General features: G+C 53.5%; 1 protein-coding gene across 2 annotated transcripts in view; it reads left to right on the top strand.

Annotated features, from left to right (window-relative positions):
• Positions 1-13962, top strand: part of IGSF3 (immunoglobulin superfamily member 3) — a 119809-nt gene extending 105847 nt beyond the window's left edge. For both annotated transcript variants that reach the window (XM_075559936.1, XM_075559927.1), the window contains 3 exons: positions 3787-4194; positions 8880-9356; positions 11053-13962. In XM_075559936.1, coding sequence (XP_075416051.1) covers positions 3787-4194; positions 8880-9356; positions 11053-11303 — 1136 coding nt within the window. In that variant the 3' untranslated portion in view covers positions 11304-13962. The remainder of the gene's footprint in view (positions 1-3786; positions 4195-8879; positions 9357-11052) is intronic.
• The last annotated feature ends 9118 nt before the right edge of the window (positions 13963-23080 follow it).

Below are 23080 nucleotides of genomic sequence, written 5' to 3'. Positions count from 1 at the left end.
GGCTCACCTGTCTTCACCCCCTTCCCCACATCTGGGCGCACCTCAGAGACAGCATGGGTTCTCAGTTAAAGGCTACTTCAGGAAAGCGAATTTCTCAATCAAATGAGTCGTACGCATTTTCGTTTATTTGTTTCCCAGCGCACGCAAAAAAGTTAGGTGCACACAATATCGCAGTCTATTATTAGGCCCCGGCCTGGTCTGCTAGAGAAAGATGAAGCTTCCCGCTGCCGTAAAGACGGGCCTTTCCCAGAACCTCTCTAGGATTACTGTCGGTCTGAATGGGGCTTGTGGCAGTGGGGTCGGATGCTCGGTTAAGTAGGCAGTTGGTGGCACTACGGGAAAGTTCTAAATATTGTGAAAATGACCCCCCCCCACCATATAACACAGACACAAAGCAATCACATGCTTCTGGGGAAATGGGGCCGGTAGACCTGCTCATCCCGGGGCTGCCCCAGCCCTCCCTCCTGAAGAGAACGTGGTATTGCCACGTGCCAGAACGCGGAGCCTAGGGAGCCACGTCGCTGGGTGCCCATCAGCCTCGCTGCCAAGACGCCCCCCCTGACTTCCTCCAGGTCACAGGTGCCCTTACAAGAGCCACCTGTTTGTGCGAGTTCTATCTCCACGCACAGTGACGCTGTCAGCACTTGGAGAACAGAGCTTTGTCTTTGTGTGGCTGCCACCGCGTGGCTCCCTGGATAGCCCACGGCTCGGTGAGCGGACAGAGGCTTGCCTGTCTCGAACACAGCCAGGCCTTAGTACTGGCGGCTGCCCTCAGCCTGGCACACGTCGCGCAGAAATACTCCTTCCTCTGGCAGCGCTTGGTCACCGTACCCAGCAGAGCGCCTGAGCAGCCCTGGCAGGGGGTAGGAAGACTTGGGCTGCTAGCAGAGGGGCGAGTGGGCCTGCTGGTCTGCGCCCCGCACCCCGGGCTGTTTGTTCTCCTGTTTACGGGTCACTGTAACTGGGAACCCGCTCGGCAGCACACGATCATGCCCTGCACCTCCTTTTCCCGTCTGCCTTTCGCCAGCGGGCGGGCTGCCTTGGTGCCGAGTGGTTGGTTTCTCTCGTCCTCCCCGAGTGGAGCTCTTCTCCTCATTGCTCTCTGGGCAGCATGGGCACTTTCCTTCCGGGGGCCGGGCTGCCCGACCCAGTACTTCAGGCCATGTGGGCCCGCTCCCCGCATTTTCCTAAGCCCACCCCAGAGCAGGCCTTCTCAGTGCTGGAGTGGCTCTCGTGCCCCCCACCCCCTACCCCCCGCCCCCGGTGACCAGGCCTGGCTTCAGGCCAGTTCTCACAGCGTCAGGAAACTCGGGCTCCTCCTTAGCCGGCAGGCGGCCTTTGGGGTTCCTGCTCTTCCTCTCTGTTTCCAGTTTTGCATCTTCTCTCTCTCAGGAGAAGCAATAGTCTCCATTCCCCACCGCCTCTTTTGTCGCGGTGTGAACGCTCCCTTTCCTCCTCTGTAGTCACACCGAGATTCCGACGACAGCCACAGAGAAGCTGCGTGCTGTCCAGTCCCGGCTGACGCAGGACGACCCCATGCGTTACAGAGCAGAAGTGCTCCGGGCTGTTCTGGGCTGGCCGCCTTATGGAAGGAGCCCACCGCCAGGCCTTTCTCCCGCGGTGCCACTGAGAGGGACCCCGAGGTTCATAACGGAGACCATGTGTGCCGCCCAGGGACTGTGATGAATTCTTACCCACTGCTCTTCCTCGATGCTGACTTGGAGCAGCCCTGTAGGACGGCGTGCACCTGCTGTCTGTCACTCCCAGCGCAGACAGCCCCGCCTCTCCCACCAAGTGGCTTGCAGTTCGAGGCCCAGTGCTTAATCCATTGCACCACCAGGGCTCCCTCAGTAGCTTCTTTTAAAAGAAACAGTGCCCACAGAGTCAGTGGTTCTCAACCTTCCTAATGCCTCAACCCTTTCATGTGGTGGCGATCCCCCCAACCATAAAATTGTTTTTGTTGCTACTTCCTCACTGTAATTTTGCTACTGTTACAAATCAGACGACCCCTGTGAAAGGGTCATTTGACCCTCAAAGGGGTTGCGACCCACAGGTTGAGAACCGCTGCCTTATGGGGTTTCCAAGGCTGTAAAAGTCTTTCCTGGAGCAGCCAGTGATGTCTTTTTCCCTCAGAGTGAGGGGTGGGTTTGAACTGCCGACCTCGTGGTAGCAGCCCCTGCTTACCCAACAGCGCCACCAGGACGTCCGTGTGGATCACAAGTTAATGGAGGGTATTTCCCATCTACAGGCTTTCTCGAAGTTAAGGGAGACAACACAAAAGATCTGTTCAAAAAAAATCCCTGTCAAAACACACGTAGTGAAATCTGTTTGTGGTGAATGTTAACACTATCGACAGAAAACTCACAGGTCACTGATTTAAGCAACACATTTCTCCTTTTCTGTGAAGAGTTTCAGTTAAAAAAATTCTTTTGCATGTTTTCTACTGCTTTTCATTCCCACACCTACCCCACCCTTTTATTTTTCCTAATAAGAAAGCATTTTCTTAGAGAGTTTTTGAAAAGTGGCAAAATTGCGCAGAGAAGAAAATAGTCTTTCATCGCAGAGATAATCAGATTCCATACCATCCCTCCCCCTCCTGCATCCCTCTCCCCTCCACTCACCCCTGTGTGTAAACAGAGACTGCAAAACATTCATAGGAAAATTCCATTATGTTCCCATTTCATTTTCCTACACACTTTCTGAAGGCCTCTCGTATGTATGTGTGTGGACAGGTATAGATCGATCGATTGATCAGTAACATAGTTGAACAAGTTTGGTTATTGAAAATGTACCTTCTGCCATTTTTCACTTTTGGGCCTTTTAATTTTGACCCGTGTGGGTTGTGAAGCCTACAGGTAGCAGTGAAGTGTGGGCAGTACGAGTGTTGAGGGGACATTCAAGGCAGTGTCATTCCAGAGCTGCCTGGAGCATCGTCAGCTCTGTGGCTTGTCCTTCTCTGTGGGGCAGGCAGTCTCGTGCGGGTTTTCATGGCAGGACCAGCATGCCATCCCGAAGGACACTTGTTAGCCGAGGAGAATCCATTTGGCTGAGTTTTCCAACCACCCCTCTCTTCCGTGTGAGCCTTTCTCACTTAAAGTCAGCTTTGTTCCACCGCTTGACAGGGAGGAAGAGGTGCAGCCGCGGCCAGGCAGGTGAAACTGGGTGTCTGTCCTCTGCATTTCTGGGATCCACGAGAGCCCACTGTATGCCAACCGTCTGGTCAGTTGCAGAAGTTAACTCTTGTTTGGAGAATGGTTTTTACCATGCACCTCCAGCCTCACATTCACCCCAGTGCTTCAAGGCCAACCCCACCGGTCATGGCTATCCCCTCTCCCCTTACAGCTGCTCTGAGTCCCCCACATGTTGTTCACATCTACAACAACCCCTCACATCCACCCCCATCCTCACAGCTACCCAGACCCCCACGTCCACCCTGCACCCCACATCCACCATCCTCACATCCTCCCTCCCCTTGCCCCCGCCTCCACCAGTCAGCCCCGGGCTCCAGGGTCGGTCGCCCTAGGGGTGCGCAGGCCAGCACACAGGCCCAGCTTGTTCTCCACGAGTGTCTGAACGGAGATGGCTTGGGGCCTGGGGACAGTACCCTACCTAACATTGACCTCCTTAAAAGCTGCACATTCCGGAAGTGGTCCTGGGACTGGGAGTGGTTAGGCTGCAGCGTCTGAGTGAGTCTGGGCTGCGGTCGGTCCCTTGGGGTCAGAAGGGCTGGGCAGGCGTGTGCGTGCAGGGCGTGTTGTGACTGACCCTTTGCTCTTCCCTGTTCAGACAGCCGCCTGAAGCTCAGCCAGGCCCAGGGCAACCTGTCGGTGCTGGAGACCCAGCAGGTGCAGCTCGAGTGCTCAGTCCTGAACCGCACCAGCGCGGCCTCCCAGCTCCTGGTGGAGTGGTTTGTGTGGAAGCCCAACCACCCCGAGCGGGAGACGGTGGCGCGCCTGGGCCGGGAGGCCACCTTCCACTATGGGGAGCAGGCCGCCAAGAACAACCTGAAGGGGCGGCTGCATTTGGAGAGCCCGTCCGCCGGCGTGTACCGGCTCTCCATCCAGAACGTGGCTGTGCAGGACAGCGGGACATACAGCTGCCGCGTGGAGGAGTGGCTGCCCAGCCCCAGCGGCCTGTGGTATAAACGGGCCGAGGACACTTCGGGACAGACGGCCGTCACTGTCGTGCGACCAGGTGAGGACTGTGGTCCCCGAGTATTTCCACATTTGGGGTCATATTGTGTACCCCGGGCAAAAATGACAGGGTGTGCATTCAGAGTCTCGTCTCTGGGCATGGGGGCATTGCCAGTGGCACGGGGCTAAGTGCTAGGCTGCTAACCGAGAGGAGGCAGGCAGCCTGCTTCTGGAAGGATGGCCGCCTAGAAGGTAGCTCCTTGGGGGCAGTTCTACTCTGTCCTGTAGGGTCGCTATGAAGCGGAGTCAATAGGCTGTGTGGTCCAAACCCGCCCACTGACCGCGAGTTTGGAAGTTGGAGTCTGCACGGAGGCACCTCAGAGGAAACCCCTGGGGACCTGAAAGCCAGCCCCGGAAGCCCGAGGGGCTCAGCGCTCTCTGAGCCACCGGACTGACGCCGTGGGCAGCAGCAACTCCACAGCAAGTTAGCCTTTAAAGAACCAGTAACTTCTATGCGCTGAATTCTATATCGTGAGCAGGGACGTTGACGTTCGACATCTGTATTCAACATGGGCTCCATCCCCAGCCTCTTTGTGAATGAAGAGGAGGAGCCCTGGTCACGTGGTGGTTACACGCTGAGCTGCCAAACTCACGGGAAGCCATTTGAAGTCACTCGCCACGCCACGGGCTGCTCCCAAGAAGAGCCACAGTCTCAGAAACCCACCAGGGCAGCTCTGCCCTGACCTAGGAGTCGGCATCGACTCGATGGCAGTCAGTGGGAGTCATAATGAACAGGAAAATGCACATCCAGCTTTGGCCTAAGGAGATTCTGTTTCTTGACACGAATAAAATTGGACGGAGGATTATCACACACACGCACATGCATGCGCACGAAACCTACTGTTGTTTCCTCGATCCTAACTCGTAGGGAGCCTACTGGGCAGAGCAGAACAGCTTCAGGTGTCTGAGGCTGCAACCGTGTGGAATCACATGGCCTCATCTTTTCCCCCACTGAGCAGCTGGTCGGTTTGAACCACCAACCTGTCAGCTCAAGCTTAGCACTTTAAACCCCTGCACCACCTGGCGCCTTATTCCTTCCAGAGCATGGAACAGGTTCTCTTTTCAACTGCATCCTGATGTGGACATGTGACGTTTACAGCAGCAGGACACTTTGGTTCTAAAAATAGAACTTGCTTCAGTGTGACTTGAGTGGGAAAGAATTGATTCGCATGCTCTCAATAAAGAGAAGAGAGAGAGGAGACAAGATGTACCTGAAGCTTCGCTCCCTCATGCCTCTGCACAGTTTTAGGGGTGCTGGTGACCGGGTGACCCTTGCTTGTCCTTATTGTTGTGTTCCACATGCTTGAAATGACTGGCGGCCACTCCGCAGGCAGACGTATGATTCAAAGCGAGGCTGGGGGAGTCCGGTGTCCTTCATTCCCAGCTTGGCCACACTGGTGGCTCGTCCTTCTTTGAGCCGAAAAGTTTCACTCGGGACACAGCATGGATGAATCTGTGGCCTACGTCACCGTGGACTTTTTCTCCCCTCCCCTGAGCATCCTGAAGTTCAACGTGATGCTGCACATTTGAGCGGTTGAAACTCTGCCATCTCCCCCCCGCCATGCAGCCTCAATGAGGAGGAAAATGCACCAAATGCACCGTTGGGGACAGGAAAGGGGCATTACCTCGGTCCGGGGTCCCACTTCAGCTGGAGGGAAAATCACCTCTACTCCAGTTACAGCTCCTCGTCTTTCTCCACAAAGAGCTCAACAAAACCTTAAGACCTCCAGGGCCTTGGTGCATTTGTCTTTCTTTTTTTCCACCTTGTCTACAAACTGCTTCCCCCCACCCCCCTATCCTAAAGGTAAATGGTAGAGATGTGGCCCGTGAGCCTCTTCTCAGCTTCCACCCATTGTGAAGCTCACTGGACAGAGTTGGGAGCCCTGTCCTCCATTCTCACAGCAACCTGGTGGGTAGTGAAACTCAAAGAGGGAGTGGCATGCAGCTGGTGCCGCAGGCTGGGTTCTCGAGAGAGAAATTTCTCTCAGGACAGTGACTCACACAGCGGCAGTCATGGGCAAGTTCCAAATCAGTGGGTAGGATGTTAGGCTTCTCCTGACTTAAGTAGCTGTTGGGACTAATGAACTCAAGATTGGCAGGAAGACCACAGGCTGGTGGCTGTAGAAGTGAATGAATCTGAGATCAACATGTCAGGTAGAGGCTGCTGACAACTCCCAGGATCCACGGGCAGTGTGGCAGGCATTGGTTCAAGTCCAAAGAACCAGAGGTCAGTGAGCCAGATGCAGGGTCTAGACCAAGTGAACAGCAAGCAAGCTTCCCCACAGCATCCACTTCTATGGGCAGCAGGCCAGGAAACTTAACTTTGAATTGAATGGATCAGTACTGTGATCTCAGTAAGGATGTCTTATCACACCCTAATCGTCTTACAACTGATTGGAGGTTCAGAGCATTAGGGAGGTGATTACACTGTGTTGGAACACATCTTGGGGGATGACTAGGCTTTAACTGCCTAACAACCATGAGTTCTGGCCTAACCAAGTTACACAGAAGCTAACTATCACAGCCAGTGAGTAATGATGGGCACAGTCTCCCACCGTGGCCCTTAAACCAGTGTGTCTGACCGTCTTTTGCAGCCACATGAGCTAGGCTGGATATGTCTCTCTCTGAGCCCTGCCTTGTGTATTTTTGGATTGTGTGAGTTGATCATGTTGATGACCAAGCATTTGGAAAACAGAAAAGTGTATTGAAAAGAACTTTTATACATAATCTCAAGTCCACAAATATACGCCATTAGTAATTGCATGGTTCCATGGCCTCTGCAGTACGTATCCGTATTCTCTGTGTGCATATGTGTAAGTGGTTAAAAATCAAACCACCAAGCACACGGCCATTGAGTCCATTCCAACGCATTGCAACCTCCACAGGGTTTCCTGGACCATACATCGTTATAGGAGCAGACTGCCTCATATTTCTCCTGTGGAGCAGGGGCTGGGTTTGAACCACTGACCTCAAGATTGGCAGATCCACACGTACTTTACATGATCTCTCCCCACCCCCACTCGCCGTTGTGTAAGCATGTTCCCATGTCATTCAAAGCATGTCATCACCAACCTTTTTCCCAGGGAAGCAGTCCTGGTGGTGCAGTGGTTAAGCGCTGGCCCACTGGCTAATGGTAGGGTGGTGGCCTATGCCCACCAGCGACTTCCCTCTGTGTGATCCATAAAATGACAGCTCCGGGAGCCTACGTACCCTTTACTCTGCCCCGTGGGGTTGCTGTCGGTCAGGACGGACTCGTCTGGCAGCATGCTTTGTTTCTTTCCCTTGCGTGCTGTGCACTGTCAGCATGCACTGTCAAAGAGTCCCTGAGGTGGGTTTGGGAAGAAGACTTGCAGTAACACAGCTCCAAGAATTCTGTTAGGAAGATGATGACGTCCTGTGGAGTCGGGCGCAGAGCATGTGGGACGCAGTGAGACTGCGTAGACTAGCGGCTGAGAGAGGAGCCGCCCTGGGGTCACCTCAGACCCTGAAGCAGCGGTGGTGGAGGCAGGAGAGGTGGGCAGAAGCATTCTTGTGGCTCACACCCAGGGAAGGGAAAGGTGTTTGCCTCCGGACAGGAGGACAGCTGTCCCTTCCAGGAGGAGGAAAATACCCTTGGATTTGAAAGGAATGCAGACAGGGTCGTGGGAAGTGGATGGAGGAGAGAAAGCCAGGGCGAGGCTTGTCCAGGGGACGGTGTCTGGTGCGGTGCCTCACCATCGTACCAACTCACCATGACGGGGCCCATCTGATCACCAGACTCAGATCCGCCTTCGCCGGCACCTCAGCTCATTCCCAGGAGCTCTGGGACACTGCTTTAGACGGCCGGACAGAAAGCATCCTACAACCCACCAGTCTGCTGTACGGCTTCTGGTGCCTTGGGAGGGGGGGTTGGATAAGTGGTGAGGGATGAGAGGGGGCATTAGACTCACCTGCCCTTCTCTGCCCCCCAGCATAGTTGCTCCCCTGCCCCACACTGTCCCACCCACCTTTCAATTAGCCAGTGGGTGAGCGCTTAACCACTGCACCACCAGAGCAGCTTCCCTGGTAAAAAGGTTGGAAATGACATGCTTTGAATGACTTGGGAACATGCTTACACAATGTTGAGTGGGGGTGGGGAGAAATTACATACGCGGGTGCAGTTAGACCCTCTCCCACAGGGTTTGCACTGGCTGATTTTGAGAAGTAGCCCGCCAGGCTTTCTCAGTCTGGGAGCTCCGCTGAAACCTGCACGGCATCCCAGGCACACCCACACCGCATGCACAGACACGGAATGACCATGCAGGTAGTGTCTTGGCCGGGAATCAAACCTGGGCCTCGTGCACGGAAGATACGAATTCTACCACTGAGCCACCGATGCCCCATGTTCTTTCCATGAGTACACAACAGTCCACTGTGTGGGTATTGCTATAATGTTAAGGGTGTTGGGCTGCTAACCACAAGGCCAGAGCTCTCAACCCCCAGCCTCTCCTTGGGAGAACGATGAGCCTTTCTACTTCTGTTCCAGTCTTGGAAACCCACACGGGGGCAACTCTACCCCGTCCTGTTGGGTTGGAATTAAGTCGACGGCAGTGAGTTTGCTTTTGAGTATTTTGGGTTTGCTTGGGGTTTTTTAATGAGCATTTCTGTTATCTTAAGGAAGGAAATTAATCAGCCTTTCCACCCTCCTGCGTCCCTCATCCTCTCCAGATGCCGCCCTGCAGGTGGACACGGTAGTACCCAACGCCACAGTGACCGAGAAGGCTGCCTTCCAGCTAGACTGCAGCATTGTGTCTCGCTCCAGCCAGGACTCCCGCTTCGCTGTGGTCTGGTACTCCCTGAGGACTAAAGTTGGAGGGAAAAGGGACAGCCCGGACCTGGGAGAGGAGGAAGATGAGGACGAGGAGGACGAGGAGGAGGAGGAAGAGGACCTAATGGAGCGGACGCCCCTGCTGAGCGTGGGCCAAGACGCCGTCTTTGGCCCTGAGGGCAGCCCCTGGGAAGGCAGGCTTCGCTTCCAGAGGCTGTCCCCACTGCTGTACCGGCTGACGGTGCTGCAGGCAAGCCCCCGAGACACGGGCAACTACTCCTGCCGAGTGGAGGAGTGGCTGCCCAGCCCGCAGAGAGAGTGGTACCGACTGACCGAGGAGGAATCTGCCCCCATCGGCATCCGCGTCCTGGATACCAGTGAGTGTCCCCATGTAGGGAGAAAGGGTGCCCTGTCCATCCCGGGTGTGTGTGGGAGATCGGCCCAGAACCTGACTCTGGGCTGATGAGCGGTGTGTTAGCTGTGCCAGGCAGTTAACAGGAGGGTTGGATACCCGTTCCGTTCAGATCATCGACCCTGGTCGCCCACACCAAGATTGGGAGGGGAATGCTGATGGGCTGTCACCTTGATCATCAGTGAGGTGCTGGTACAGTCTTCTGCAGTCAGACTTTGTTCTGGAAGCACTTGGCTCCTCCCTGGCTGGGGAAGCGACACTAGACCATCCTTAGGCAATCAGTACCTGTTCCAGACTCATGCAAAGGAAGGCGGGGAACGGAAATCCGACTGCCCCGCCCGCACAGCACTCCTCCAAGACCTGGCTCGCCACGCCCTGTGCTTATTTGGGAGTGTGACTTTTGGGGTGTCAGTGGGGTGTGCATGGCCAGTGGTGGACCATCGCAGGAGAGCACCCATATTATAGGGGTGGCTGTAACCCAGCTGGCCATCCACTTCTGCCACCTGAAGTGCCTAGAACTCAGCATTTCCATTGGAGAGTCTCGGGGGCTTTGGCTCGGAGCAGGGGCTGCTGGGAATACTCGCTGGCCTGGAGAACCTGTTTTAACCAGGCACCTTCGGGGCTGGCTTTCCACGGCGTGCACCTTTGTCAGGCTCAGGGGCGCTTCTTATAGAATGAGTCCATGATGCCAAAACAAAATACCCGTGTTTGTTAAGGGCTAGAACTCTGCCCTTCTTTGGGCCCAGACATTGTAGAACCTGTGTAGAGAGCCTCCATAGAGTAAGCAGAGCGTGCCCTACGGGTGAGGGGCGGCAGCTGCCACAGCAGCAAGGGAGAGATAGCCAAGCCCAGCGATGGGGACACATGCTCCCTAATGACCTGCTGAATGGCCGAACCTAAAACAAAGTCAGAGGGAAGGTGTCCGGACTGCAGGCTCTCTGCTCATGTGAGGCTCCAGTCTTTCTGAGCGAGAGAGAGCCCCGAGACCCCGTGGCCTTGAAGTCCAGAGATGAAGTCTGTTGTTGCTCCCCCAGGCCGGGTCTCCAGCAGGCCATCCGCAGATGCTGGGGCTCTCTCCTCTCCTCCTCTGGGTACACAGAGCACCAGGGGCGGGCAGGCTCGCTGTAGCTCCCAGACACTGGTCACCAGTGACATCTTATGGACACCATCAGTCATAACACTGCCACTTCAGGATGACTGCTCTGAGACGCTGGGGCCTGGGTGGAGAACAGGGGCAGAGGGAAGGGGGTACATGCCATTTTCCCAAAGGGGGCCATCTGTAGGGAGGCTGGGTGCCGAGGGGAGACCCAAATCTCACTTTGTGGAGCAGGAGGTCCAGGCTAACCTGTCCTCGGCTTCTTTGGAGTGTGACACGCTACGTGTCATTCTGTGCCTGTCCCTGTGGCCCAGTGGCTCCCCGCGGGAAATGGAGACCTGGCCTTGTCTGTTGGCCTTCGGGTGTGTGTGAATGGGTAGGGGGCGGGGGTGAGGATGGGAAGCCTGCTCACTGGTAGCATTAGGACCCCCCTCCCAGACAGGGTGGGTGCAGGGGTCTGCACGTGGCCGCCATTGGGTTAGGTGAGGTCTGCAGGGACCAGTGGTTTCTTTGGCCTCATTGTCTTCTCTGCCCCCCCCCCGCCCACGCCCCCGGCCTTTTGCAGGCTCCAGCCTCCAGTCTGTCATTTGCTCCAACGACGCCCTCTTCTACTTCATCTTCTTCTACCCCTTCCCCATCTTCGGCATCCTCATCATCACCATCCTGCTGGTGCGCTTCAAGAGCCGGAACTCCAGCAAGAACTCGGAAGGGAAGAACGGGGTGCCCCTGCTGTGGATCAAAGAGCCGCACCTCAACTACTCCCCCACCTGCCTGGAGCCCCCAGTGCTGAGCATCCACCCCGGGGCCATAGACTAAGCTGGAAGCGCCCACGACGTTTGGCCCCGAGGAGCTGGGACGCGTCCTCGCCACCTCTCTCTGTGTGATCGGACAGCACCCAAACTTGGGGATGCCCTAACAAGACGGCCAGACTCAGACGAGGGGTGCTAGACCTTCCCGCTGAGTCACAGATGGCTGCGGTGGCCATCGGCTGTCAGCCTGGGCTGGTTGGTTCCTGGTGCCCAGCTGCGAAGCTGGCGACCATCCGTTTCTCGTTCCTGTCGTCCGGGTCCTGTAGTGAGTAGCTCCAGGTGCCGTGCGTCCACTCACGGAGTTCTGTAGTCTTCTCCGCTAGATGTCACAGGGGTTCTTGTTCTTTCTCACGCACTCTTTAAGGCTCCAGGTCGCTCCCCTTGGATGCCGCCGGATTCAATGGTGACCAGGAAGCGCTGCCCAGACCTTTGCAGTTTGACTACTTCGAAATGCCACCGCCGGAGCCAAACACACCCCAACGTGGTTTCTTTTTAATCTTTTCCTTTTTTGTTTTAAACTTACTTTTCCTAACGGGACTTTAAAAACTCTGGTGTGTCCTGTGGGCCCCATCTGTATCTTACCGGTGGCCCCGGCCGGAGTTGTGGGGTCCGCTCTGAAGAAAGCAGGGACAGGACGGGAGGAGTTCTGCGCGACCCCACGCGGGCCCAGGAGGCAGAAGCAGCTGCACCTCCCACCCCACCTTGCCAAAACAATAAGAAAAACATTCTCCAGGAGCAGGCTGGGAGCTCCAGACCACCCGCCCTCGACATGCTCCTGTGGGCGATCCATCCTCAAAGCCCGGGGCTTCCGGACGGAGAGAAAGGAATGGCGGGTTGATTGGACTGGTTCTTGGGGAGGGGCTTGGGCTTCTGGTGCTTTGGCTAACTCTTGGGGCGGGGGCGTGTGCACTGAGCCAGACGGGGGCAGTGCTGAGCTGACCACACCGTACGGGGCAGAAGTGATGACCCGGGACACCCGCCACTCCCCGTGGAGCATCGGGTGCTTATGAGCGAGCGAGCGAGGGTGTGCAGGCCCTCTGGGGAGCGTAGGGGGGAGCACTTCCTCCTTCCGGCTACAAAGACTAGGCTTTGCTTTCTCCTCCCAGTTAGAGTCTCCCAGAAACGTCCTCATCCCCCCACCCCGCCCCATCTCACTGCCATCTCTGCCATCGCAGTGGACTCGGAGGCCCAGACACGGCCCTGCGGTCGTCCTTCCCACCGAGTCCCTCGCCACACAAAGTGGCCGCATCGGTGGGCCTTCCCCCCTCCCTCTTGCAACTTCCACATGGTTCCGGGTATGAGGTTCTCCGTTCCTGTGGGGATGGCATTTCATTTTTGTGGCCCTGGAGCCCAGCGGGGGCCAGTGCCACCAGCCTGCCCCCCGGGCATTTCACGCTGGAGGACGAGGCGCAGCTGCCCAGCCACGTGGGCTGTTGGCCCGGCGATGCGGCTCCACGCCCTCTCGCCCACGTGCATCTGCGTGGAGCCAGGGAGCGGCCGTCTCCTCGGTCTGGTGGGCCCTGGCGCTGTTCAGTGTGACCGTGGAATTCCAAGTTCCATCGATCATTGGGCGAGGAGCCACTGAGTGGGCCCGAACCTGTAGCCTTTCCGTTAGCAGCCCCACACACCACTGCTGGTGCCAACAGGAGCCCCACCGTGGAGGGGAAGCTGGCTGGTTACCTGACCACCCATGTCTGACAGGCTCCCGCAGCCTGGCCTCTCTGCCTTCTTTTCCGAGACAGCTGCTGCAAGGCCAGCACACTGCAGCTGCAAGGGGGAGGGGGGGACGCAGCCCTGAGAGAGGGGAGCAGTCTTGTGTCCCCTCTCTGCCTCGCAGGCTTCCAGGGAGGACGAGCTGGCCCTTCCTTTTCGGAGGGAGTCTGTCTGAGGGGCAGGGTGGGTGCCCGAGGGCCAGACGGGGCTGGGCTGTGGGAGCTTGTCTGTGTCAGCCTTCAGATGCACAAAAGGGAGCCGCCCCCCCCCCCCCAGGGAAACATACTACACAGGGGCTGCAGGCTTTAGGAAGGGAGGAAAAAAGAAGAAACTGAAGCCAGTATTTTAATAATTGTTGTTTTGTTTTTCTGTGTATTTTCTATCGGACTGGGGAATACCACATCAAAGGCATCCCCTTTTTCCAGCTTGCCGTGAAAAAAATCCCAGGACCACCTTCCTTTGGCCTTGTGAATGGCTAGGGTGTCAGATGAATGGCAATGGTGCCGTCCGGTGGCTGCAGGATCTCATTGCAACTGCCCACAGAGCTCCATTCCTCTGGGGCCAAGGGAGGAGAAGCGGAGAATGACCGACCTTCTCCCTCCACTTAATGACGTCTACGCTGTGTTGCATTTATAAAACCCACACTGTGCTCGGCCCATTCCAAGACACGGATCTGACTCCGGCACCCGCTTTCACCAGGGTGTGTCTGTACAAAGTCCGTGTTCTTTTCCAGCAATGGTTTCTCTGCGTTAGTGGTTCAAGAGGAAAAAGGCAAGCGAGGTGGGAGGAGACGGCGATGCCATGCATGATGTAGAGAGCTGTTGTGTTGGCTTTGTTTCTAGGTTGTTGTTTTTTTTAAAAAAAAAAAAAAAAAAGGAAAACTATTTGTAAGATGTTGCACTAAAATGTTTTATATACACTTCAGAGACCTGTAGTAAATTATGTTGAAAATACGGCTGTGACCCACTGGAGTCTGCTTTCCCCTCGCTCAGGCAACACTGCCCTCTTGTGGGCGACGTGCCCTGGGACGTGTGGTGGGCTACGCATTGGGCCATCGCTGCAAGGTCAGCAGTTTGAACCCAGCAGCCATTCAGGGAGAAGTGGGGCAGGCAGGGGGGGTGAGTGGGGGTGGGGGGAGGCCTGTCATGACTTGGTCTCAGAAACACCCCAGGGCAGTTCTACTCTGTTGTATAGGGATCACTGAGTAGAAATTGACCTGATGGCAGTGGTTTGGGGTTGCGTTTTGGTCCTTGTCCGAGCTAAGCCCTGGGAACCTTGAGTCGTGGCCTTGGCCTTGACTTATGGGCCTGAAGGTTTATGAACCTCGGGCCTTATTATCACACCCTAGCCCCAGCGTAAATGGCATCTTTGTACGGAGTTTACAGAGTTAACCAACCCTCATGACATGGTCTTGTCATCTGATAGCGTATCAGAAGAACTGCATAGCTGTCCTGGGGGACCCCCCCAGCCATCTCATCGCGGAGAATGGTACAGGACCAGGCACCGCCTCCCTCTGTTAACGTCTCCAGGAGCCAGAGCGGATGCGAAGGCAGCTCACAGCACCATTCTGGATGTGATGGCCATGTGCCCTTTCTGCTGCTGTCCACTGTTGCCAAACTGCTGCCGGCTGAGGGTCACCCCGTGTGTGTAGAATGGACTGGACCCCCCAGCCTCTCAGCTCAGGCACCTCTGGAAGGTTCAGACCACTGCTCCCCATTGCACAACACACCTGGAGCCCTAGTGGGCAGCTTCAGACCGAAAAATTAAAACCCACCACCAAACCTCTTGGGCATGAGTGGCTTTCTGATTCATCCCTATGGAGCCAAGGAGAGCGGCTCACTTGGGTTCCTGAGACCAAATCCTATGGGAGCAGAGAGCCCCATGTTTCTCAGTAGCTGGTGGATTCCAACTGCCTCTGGGTAGGGTCAGTGTCGGGGAACCAACCTCTTAGGGAGGTTGTGTGAGTGATGGGTAAATTAAGAAACATTACACAAGGCCTGCAAGTGCTCCTCTCTTCCGCGGCGGGATCAAGGGGAAGGGGGTGGTGGTGAATGCATTCTCTCACAGGCTTAATATAATCTCAGGCACGCCGGCCATGTCACCCACATGTGTTAGAGCAGGGGTCCTCAAACGTTTTAAACGGGGGGCCAGTTCACTGTCCCTCAGACCGTTGGAGGGCCGGACTATAGTTTAAAAAAAACTATGAACAAAATCCTACGCACACTGCACAGATCTTATTTTGAAGTAAAAAATTAAGTAGACAAAAACACCCTGTGGGCCAGATAAATGTCCTTCACGGGCCACATGTGGCCCCTGTGTTAGAGGCACACACAGCAGGAAGGGGACATGCTAGGGGCATTCATGTAGCAGAAAAGGGAGGTGATAGACGCATACGCGTGACAGGAAGGCACATAGTAACAAGGTGGGCAGAACCTAGAATTAAGATGGCGGTTCTAACCTTAGCCGTCCCCGAGCTGACTTGACTTCAGGGTCCCTGAGCCCTTCTCCAGGGGAACAATCTAAGGTCTATCAGAAGGGCCGGCAGTGCTCAGGATGGGGTGATGTGATGGCATCTGTTGACAGGCAGCCTTCCGCCTGAGGCAGTTAACCTCGGGGCGCACACAGCAGCAGCTTAAAGTTGGCCTTATTATGGGAACTTTGTGGGCAACAACTTTTAGTTAGGAGTCTGTGCCCGGGATGCACCTCCAACTGCCTGCCTCCACAAGAGTCTGCCTCCCAGGCTGCTGAAATAGGAGCGCAGAGGATTTGCACACACTCTCTTCCTGGTTCTGTTTCCCACAGCGCAGAAAGTAAACTTTATAATCCTGATGGTCTGGTGTGTTTTTTCCCCCAACCAACTGGTGTTTACTGAGCTCCTGCCAGAGGTAGCTCGGAGAGGTAGGTCCCGGCCCTAGAGGGAGAGGAGACGGGCCGAGTTCCAAAGTCATACCAGCCGTTGGCTCCGGTCTTTTCTTCCGAAGCCTCAGAAAGGAGAGCGCAGAAAGGGATGTGGCTGCGCAGGCCGCACCTGGACAGGCCCGCGGGAAGCGCGCACACACACACACACACACACACACACACACACACACACGGGGCATGCATAACAACCCAAGGTGCGTGCGTGTTGCACATGGACAGGATGCATGCGCAGAGCCTTTGCAATACCTACACAGACCGAGTGAGTGAGCAGAGTGCTAGAACTCCACCTGCCGCGCCAGGCTGAGTGGTGCACGGGCCTAGATGTGGGGAGGGCTCCAGGCCACTAGCCCAGCCCATCAAGGGGGGGCTGGAACCGGCTCTCCGTGGTGTGAGGCAAGTCTCCAGCACAATGCACAGGTGGTCAAGGTGGGCCGATGGTCCGGGCGCCCCTTCTAGCTCAGCATCATGAGGTCGTACGGCTTCTTGGGATGGTTATCACATTGCTCCAGGTTCTCAGTCACCTTGGGATTCACACCCCTGGGTAGGGGATCCAGCCATGGGGGACGAGCTCAGGATCCCAAAAGACCATACATCTGATTCGATGGCAAATGTCCTCTTGGTATGGTGCGCGTGCTGCCCACTCGATGGGAGACTAGGTGCCCTCCCTGGCTGTGTAGTCCTCGGTGAGACGTCTGAGGCCAAAGGCTGCAGTCCTACAGTTCAGGGTGTCAGACACCGGGGCTCCTGGGGATGGCAGGGGTGGGTCCCCTCTGGATCCCCGCACCAAAGCATTGGTGTTCCAGGCAGACCAATTCATGAAGGCTGGCGAAATGATGGTGGCGGGTGGGCTTGTCGAAACCACCGTCTTCCAGGCACAGACCTGGCAGTTTCACCGCCTCTCCTGGGTCTTGGTCAACGTCGCAGTGAAGACGGTCCCACGCTGCTCTCGCTCCGGGACCGCAGCGCTTGCTGCTTGGCGTCCATGCCCACCAGGTTCTTGGAAAACCAGTTTGGGCCCCAGCCTGTTTTGCTTTGGAAGTTGAAGGGACGAAGCCTTCCCAGCTTGTGGTCAGGGACTGCACTTTTCCATCACTCACCATTTAGCTCCAACATGTGGAGCTGTGGGTCCTTCTAGAAGCCCAGATCTGCCTCCTGAGAGGGCTCATAGTGGTGCAGGGCAGGAACCAGGGGATCAGCAGGAGGGAGCTCTCCTAGGTGGCCAGTGGGTCCCACTCCTCAGAGCTATGTTGGATGTGCAGCATGGCTTCGCGCCATCTGGTGGGACTATGGGACAATGGCAGCTGTTACACACCGATGTCCTCCATCCCATCACCTTCCGGTTGGCGCTGCAGCTATAGCCCATGGTCCCCTTCCTGATCACCCCTGGGTATGTTCTGCCTCCTGGGCCTGGAAAATGTCTCCCCATATGTGTTTCTCCTGACATGGGTGGTTTTCCCAGGGGCCTGGGGTGGGACAAGAGAGGAGCTGATGGAGAGCTGGAACATGGGAGAACCTTCTCCTTGGTGCCCAGGGGCCTCTGCACCAAGCCGGCACCGTCGTTCTGAACCCCTGTGAGATTGCTCTGACCGGAACATTCAACAAGCCGTCAGGGCAAAGAGGTTGGAGCAGGCAGGAGCTGTGCGTTCCTCCCCAAGAGTCCGCACAGCTTACCAGTCTCTGGATGTGAGGTGTCGAGTTGTAGCAGTGCTCTGGGACTGGCCAGAAAGCCCCCAGCAACTCTACCATTCAGGGACGAGTCTGCAAAAGACACCGGAGGTGCTTCCTTGTCTGTCTAAACCCCAAGCCGCTCAGAAGCTTCAAGCATGTGCACCCTCTGTTCCTGTCCCCATCTGCCGCGTCCCCTTATCAAACTTCTGCAGCTGCTGACTTGGCCCGGGCTTGAAATGTGGCTGTTTATCCCTCTGGTTCCCAGAACGAGTCCACATTAAATCGAATGCACTGATTTTGCCTCCCCCCACCTTCAAATGCTCCTTTCTGGCAGAGAACATTTTAAAAAGGAAATAAGAGTATCTGGGAGCAAGATTACCCTTCTGTGCCCTTGAGCAAAGCTGCCCAGCATTTATGGGAATGACGTGACTCTCCGGCTGAGGCGGCAGGGACAGCGCTCAGACAGGCAGCATCAGGAGTAGGGTTTTGCTTACTCTGTTCTGGCATTCCCAAGCTTTCTGAGGATGTTTCCAAGAGTTTGGCGGAACGAGAGCGTGAGTTTGTGAGAATGGCATGCTGGGAAGAGTGGCAGCCCCTAGCATGTGAGTCGGCCGAGTGGGCCTTTATTCCTACCTTCCAGTCCATCAAAGGAGTCCATAGATTGTGCAAAATTGGTAACATACTCAGCAGCTAACCTAAAGGTTGGAGGTCAAGTCCACAGCAAGGTACCTTGGAAGAAAACCTTGGCAATCTACTCCCGCTCTCCTCCCCTTCTCTTTAGAAAAAAATCCTAAAAAGCCCAGTTCTACCATAACACACACGGGGTCACCATGAGTTGACATTGGAAGTAGTTGGTTAGCCCATCATATTTATGAAGATCAGAAAATAAAATTGAAAAGAACAACGGGCAGCATTATTCCCCGCACACAGACACTGACAAAATAAACTTACCCAGAGCTACAAAAGGCATGTACAAAGACACGTACAAAACTCTACGGCAAGAAACCCACAAAGACCTGTGTATATGGAAAAACACTCTGCTCATAGATAGTAAGACTTAAAGTGTGGAAGTGTCAATACTACCCAGAGTGACCTGCAGATAGAAGAGAATCCCAATTCAGATTCTGTCAACATGATTTATCCAGATAGGAAGCCTAATCAACTTTCTTTGGAAAGGAAAGAGACCTGTATAAACAAAGCGCTGCTAAAGAACAAAAGAAGGCGGCCTCACATTTCCCACTCTCAAAACCTGCTATCCAGCCATGGTGGCCCAAACAGTCTGGTATAACAGACAGCATAAAGCAATGAAACAGAATTGAGAACTCAGACACAAACCCACTTAACTATAGACAGTTGATTTTTGACAGAAAGCCAAAATCCATTGAATTAAGAAGAGATTGTCTCTTTAATAAATGTTGCTGGTAAAACGATATTCATTTGCCAAAAAAAGCAAAAAAAAAACCAAGTGAAACAGGATTCATACACTGTGGTAGTTCCATAATTTCATGTCAACTTGATAAACAGAGTGAAGGGGTGGAGTCTAACCTGTCAGTCAGGTCACAGCCTAAAAATGCCTCCTTGTGGGTGTGGCCTTCTCATGAGGGTTCAAGGAACTTTCTCTCTTCCTCCCTGGAGGTGGGAAGCACTTTCTCTCTGCTTCACCTTCTATTGAGGAGTCGCATAGAGACCCTCACCAGCGCTGAGATGCTTCCACTGCCACTGGATCCACAAGACTTTCCACCCACTGGCCTGTGGTCTTCCTGCATTCAGCATCATTGTGAGTGGCTAGAGTCTGCAGAGAAATTTATGGACTAGTCTTGGACTTATAGGCTAATAGCAGACTTGTGGACTTGATCTGGACGGGGCTGGGATGCTTTCTTAATATCCAATTGCTCTTTGATATAAAGCTCGCTCTTATACATATATGAATGTCCCTGAATTTGTTCCTCTAGTCCACGCGGACTAACACACACACACGCACCATATACAAAAACTAATTCAAGATGGAGAAAGACCTAAATGTAAAATCTAGAACTATACAGAACATCAAATAAAAGGGGCAATCTTAGGGGTCCTGATTTATAGTCCATCAAACATAACTAAAAATGCACAAGCAGTAGAAGATTAGCTAGCTAAAAGGAACATCCTAAAAATTAAACACTTATGCACATCAGAAGACCACACGAGTACAAAGAGAACTCAGAATTATGGGGGCGGAGGGGGGCATTGACAACAGTGTACCTGATGAGACGTAATCTCCAAAATGGATATTTTATACTTTAATACCATACCAACAAAATGACAATTCATTGTTTAAATGGACAAAGGATCTGAGCAGTCTACCTAAACAATGCATTCAGGGAGCCAACAAATATGTGAACAAATGTAAATCCGAACAATGAGACATCGATCACCTCACTCCATCAATAGAAACGTTCTGAAAAACAGAAAATAAGAAATGCTGGTGAGTGTGTGTGGATTGATCTCTGAGACACGGCTGGTGGGATGATAAAATGGTGCCGCTCCTGTGGAACGGCCTCAAAAAGCTGGAAATAGAAGTAACATGACCCAGCAATTCCTCTGCTCAGCATACGAGGGGCACTCCCAGAAAAACGGAACTTTTTTCCCCACAAAACTATGTACTTAATTTTTTTTTTACAAAACAACCTTATCACCTTCCAAGTACTCTCCATTCCACTTAATACATTTGTCAAATCCGCGATTCCACTCTTGGAAGCATTTTTCAACCTCATCTGTTTGGATGGCTGACAGCACCTCCCTTGTTTTTCTCTTCACCTCTTCTACATTGTCAAATCACTGTCCTTTCAGGTCCCTTTTCATTCGTGGAAACAAAAAGAAGTCACATGGAGTGAGGTCAGGTCAATAAGGTGCATGGGGCAAGAGAGGCATGTGTTTTCTTGCCCAAAACTGGCACAATGAGATGGCTGCATGAGCGGGTGCATTGTCGTGGTGGCAAAACCAGTCCCCCATCTGCCACAGATCAGGCCTTTGTTTGTCACACACTGTTACTGCAATCGCCTCAGAACCTCTAAAGTTTGATTAACAGTCTGACCTGGTGGAACATACTCCAAATGCACTACAAGTTGACATTTTTGTCCATTCAAGAAGTTGATGGATGTCCAGAACAAGGTTTGTCATCAATCGACATTTCACCTTTTTTGAAATGAGAAAACCACTCACACTTGAGTTTTCCCCATAGCACCGTCCTTGTAAGCTGTGTTCAACATCACAAAAGTTTCTACAGCATTTTCCCCAAGCAGAACACAAAATTCACAGCTGCATGCTGTTCTTTTAAATAAGCCATGATGAAAAAGAGGTTCAAGTGAAACTACTTTTATGAAAAAATTCACTGTGACCAGAGAGAACCTTCCCAGGCGACGCCACTGGGTGCACTAACTCAGAGCAAGTTGCTGGATGCTCGCCTAGTGGGAAAAATTTGCACTATGAGAGCTCCAACCAGCAAAGCTTTATCCGTTTTGTTTTGGTTTTTGGTGCCCCCTCGCACATATCCTAGAGAAAGATAGTCATGACGGGAATAGATATACATGCACCCATGTTTATCACAAAACTATTCACAATAGCAAAGAGCTGGAAACGACCTAGCTGCTCATCAACGGGCGAGTGGATAAACCATTACCAGTGGTACAGGCCCACAAGGGAATGTTCCGCAGTATAAAGAATAATGACTTGCCTGTGAAACGCCTCTTGCATGAATGAATGAAACAAGTCCATCACAAAAGGACAAATCTTGACCACCATTATTAAAGTCAAGAAAAGGTTTTCCTGCAAAAGGAACCTCCGTTGATGGTTACTCAGCGGGGAAAGGGAAGAGTAAAATCACTCACTGGAGCAGTGGTTCTCAACCTTCCTAAGGCTGCAACCCTTGGATACAGGTCCTCATGTTGTGGTGACCCCTCAACTATAACATTATTTTAGCTGTTACTGTTATGAATCGGGCAACCCCTGTGAAAGGGTCATTCGACCTCAAAGGGTCACGGCCCACAGGTTGAGAACTGCTGTACTCCAGGGTAGACACCCTAACTGGGTGAAGGCTGAGGAATATTTAATAAAAGATTTAGGCCAGGCAACACGCTGGGAGGAACACAAGAGCCAACGGCAGCAGAGGTAAATATCCTTTTATGCCTCACCTGGCAGTAACAACGATCTGTGAGCGGAATTGACTCGACAGCTGTAGGTTTGGTTGTTGGTGTGGGTGCATAGACAGGCATGCAAACTGAGCAGGTGTGGGAAGGAGAAAGGGACTCTGTACATAGTCTAGAAAGTTCATGGGCAAATGGAGCTCATATGATGGGGCAACTAGACCCGTAAATATAGAAGAGCATATTCAGCGGGCAGTGTTATGAAAACTTCTTAGATATAAATAACCAAGTGCCTTGAGGAACTAAGACTGGGCCCGGGGGAACAGCACCGATTGGCCAACAGAGTCCGCCAAGACAATGCTCCACGCGGGTCCTTGAGGCGTAGTGACTGCAGTCTGAAGAAGCTGTGAGCAGCCGTCTAAGGTGCAACTGTTCTCCCCCAGTCTGGAACAAAGAAGAATGAAGATGGTTAAATATGCATGGAAAGAACTGGTTCAATAGACTCATGGGCCTTGTGAATCCCAGCCTGGAGAGCAGAACTGGATGGAGCCGGCAACCTGCGGCCACCTACTGCCTGGTACTTGGAAAGGAACCACCATAGAAGGTCCTGCACAGAGTGAGAGGAAAAGATGGACGGAATCTCCAAATCAGTAAAAAAGACAAGGCTTATTGATCTGTCAGAGGGAGGATTCCCCAGACTGTGGTCCTTCGTCACCCCGCAGGCCTGGAGCCGAACTCGCGTCCATGGGTCAGCTTTCAGCCAAACAATACAAGGTTATCGGTAACACTGAAGGATGCACTAGGATGGACTGGAAGGCAGGAAGGATGGGATGGAAGGAGACATGGAAGCAGGAAGGGCAGGGAGAATGTGAGATGTAAGATGTTACATTGTAGCGATGGCAACCGTGTCACAAAACACAATGTGTTTGAATTGTTGGAATGGAAAACGGATTTGCTCTAGAATTGTTCACCCAAATACCTCTCTCTCTCTCTCTCTCTCTCTCTCTCTCTCTCTCTTCTTTGGGTAGCAAATTCTCAGCGTTTGGAAGCAGGTCTGTGTTCGTTTGGGTTGACTACAGAAACAAATTCATGGACACTCCTATGTGTGTAAGAGAAAATTTCTATCAAAGAGCAATTGTACATTGAGAAAACATTCCAGCCCAGACCAGATCAAGTCCTTAAGTCCAATATTACCCCAAATGTCGATACTAGTCCATAAATTCCTCTTTAGACTCACGCAGCCATGCAATGACGCCTAATGCAGGAAGATCATAGGCTAGTGGGGGGAAAATCCTGTGGATCCAGTGGTGATCAAAGCATCTCAGCACTGGCATGGGTCTCCACGTGGCTCCTCCAGCTCCAG

The sequence above is a fragment of the Tenrec ecaudatus genome, chromosome 1, assembly GCF_050624435.1.
Source record: "Tenrec ecaudatus isolate mTenEca1 chromosome 1, mTenEca1.hap1, whole genome shotgun sequence".
In the NCBI taxonomy this organism is placed as follows: domain Eukaryota; kingdom Metazoa; phylum Chordata; class Mammalia; order Afrosoricida; family Tenrecidae; genus Tenrec; species Tenrec ecaudatus.
Note: the sequence above shows the minus strand (reverse complement) of the source record. Positions and strands in the feature narration are given on the sequence as shown.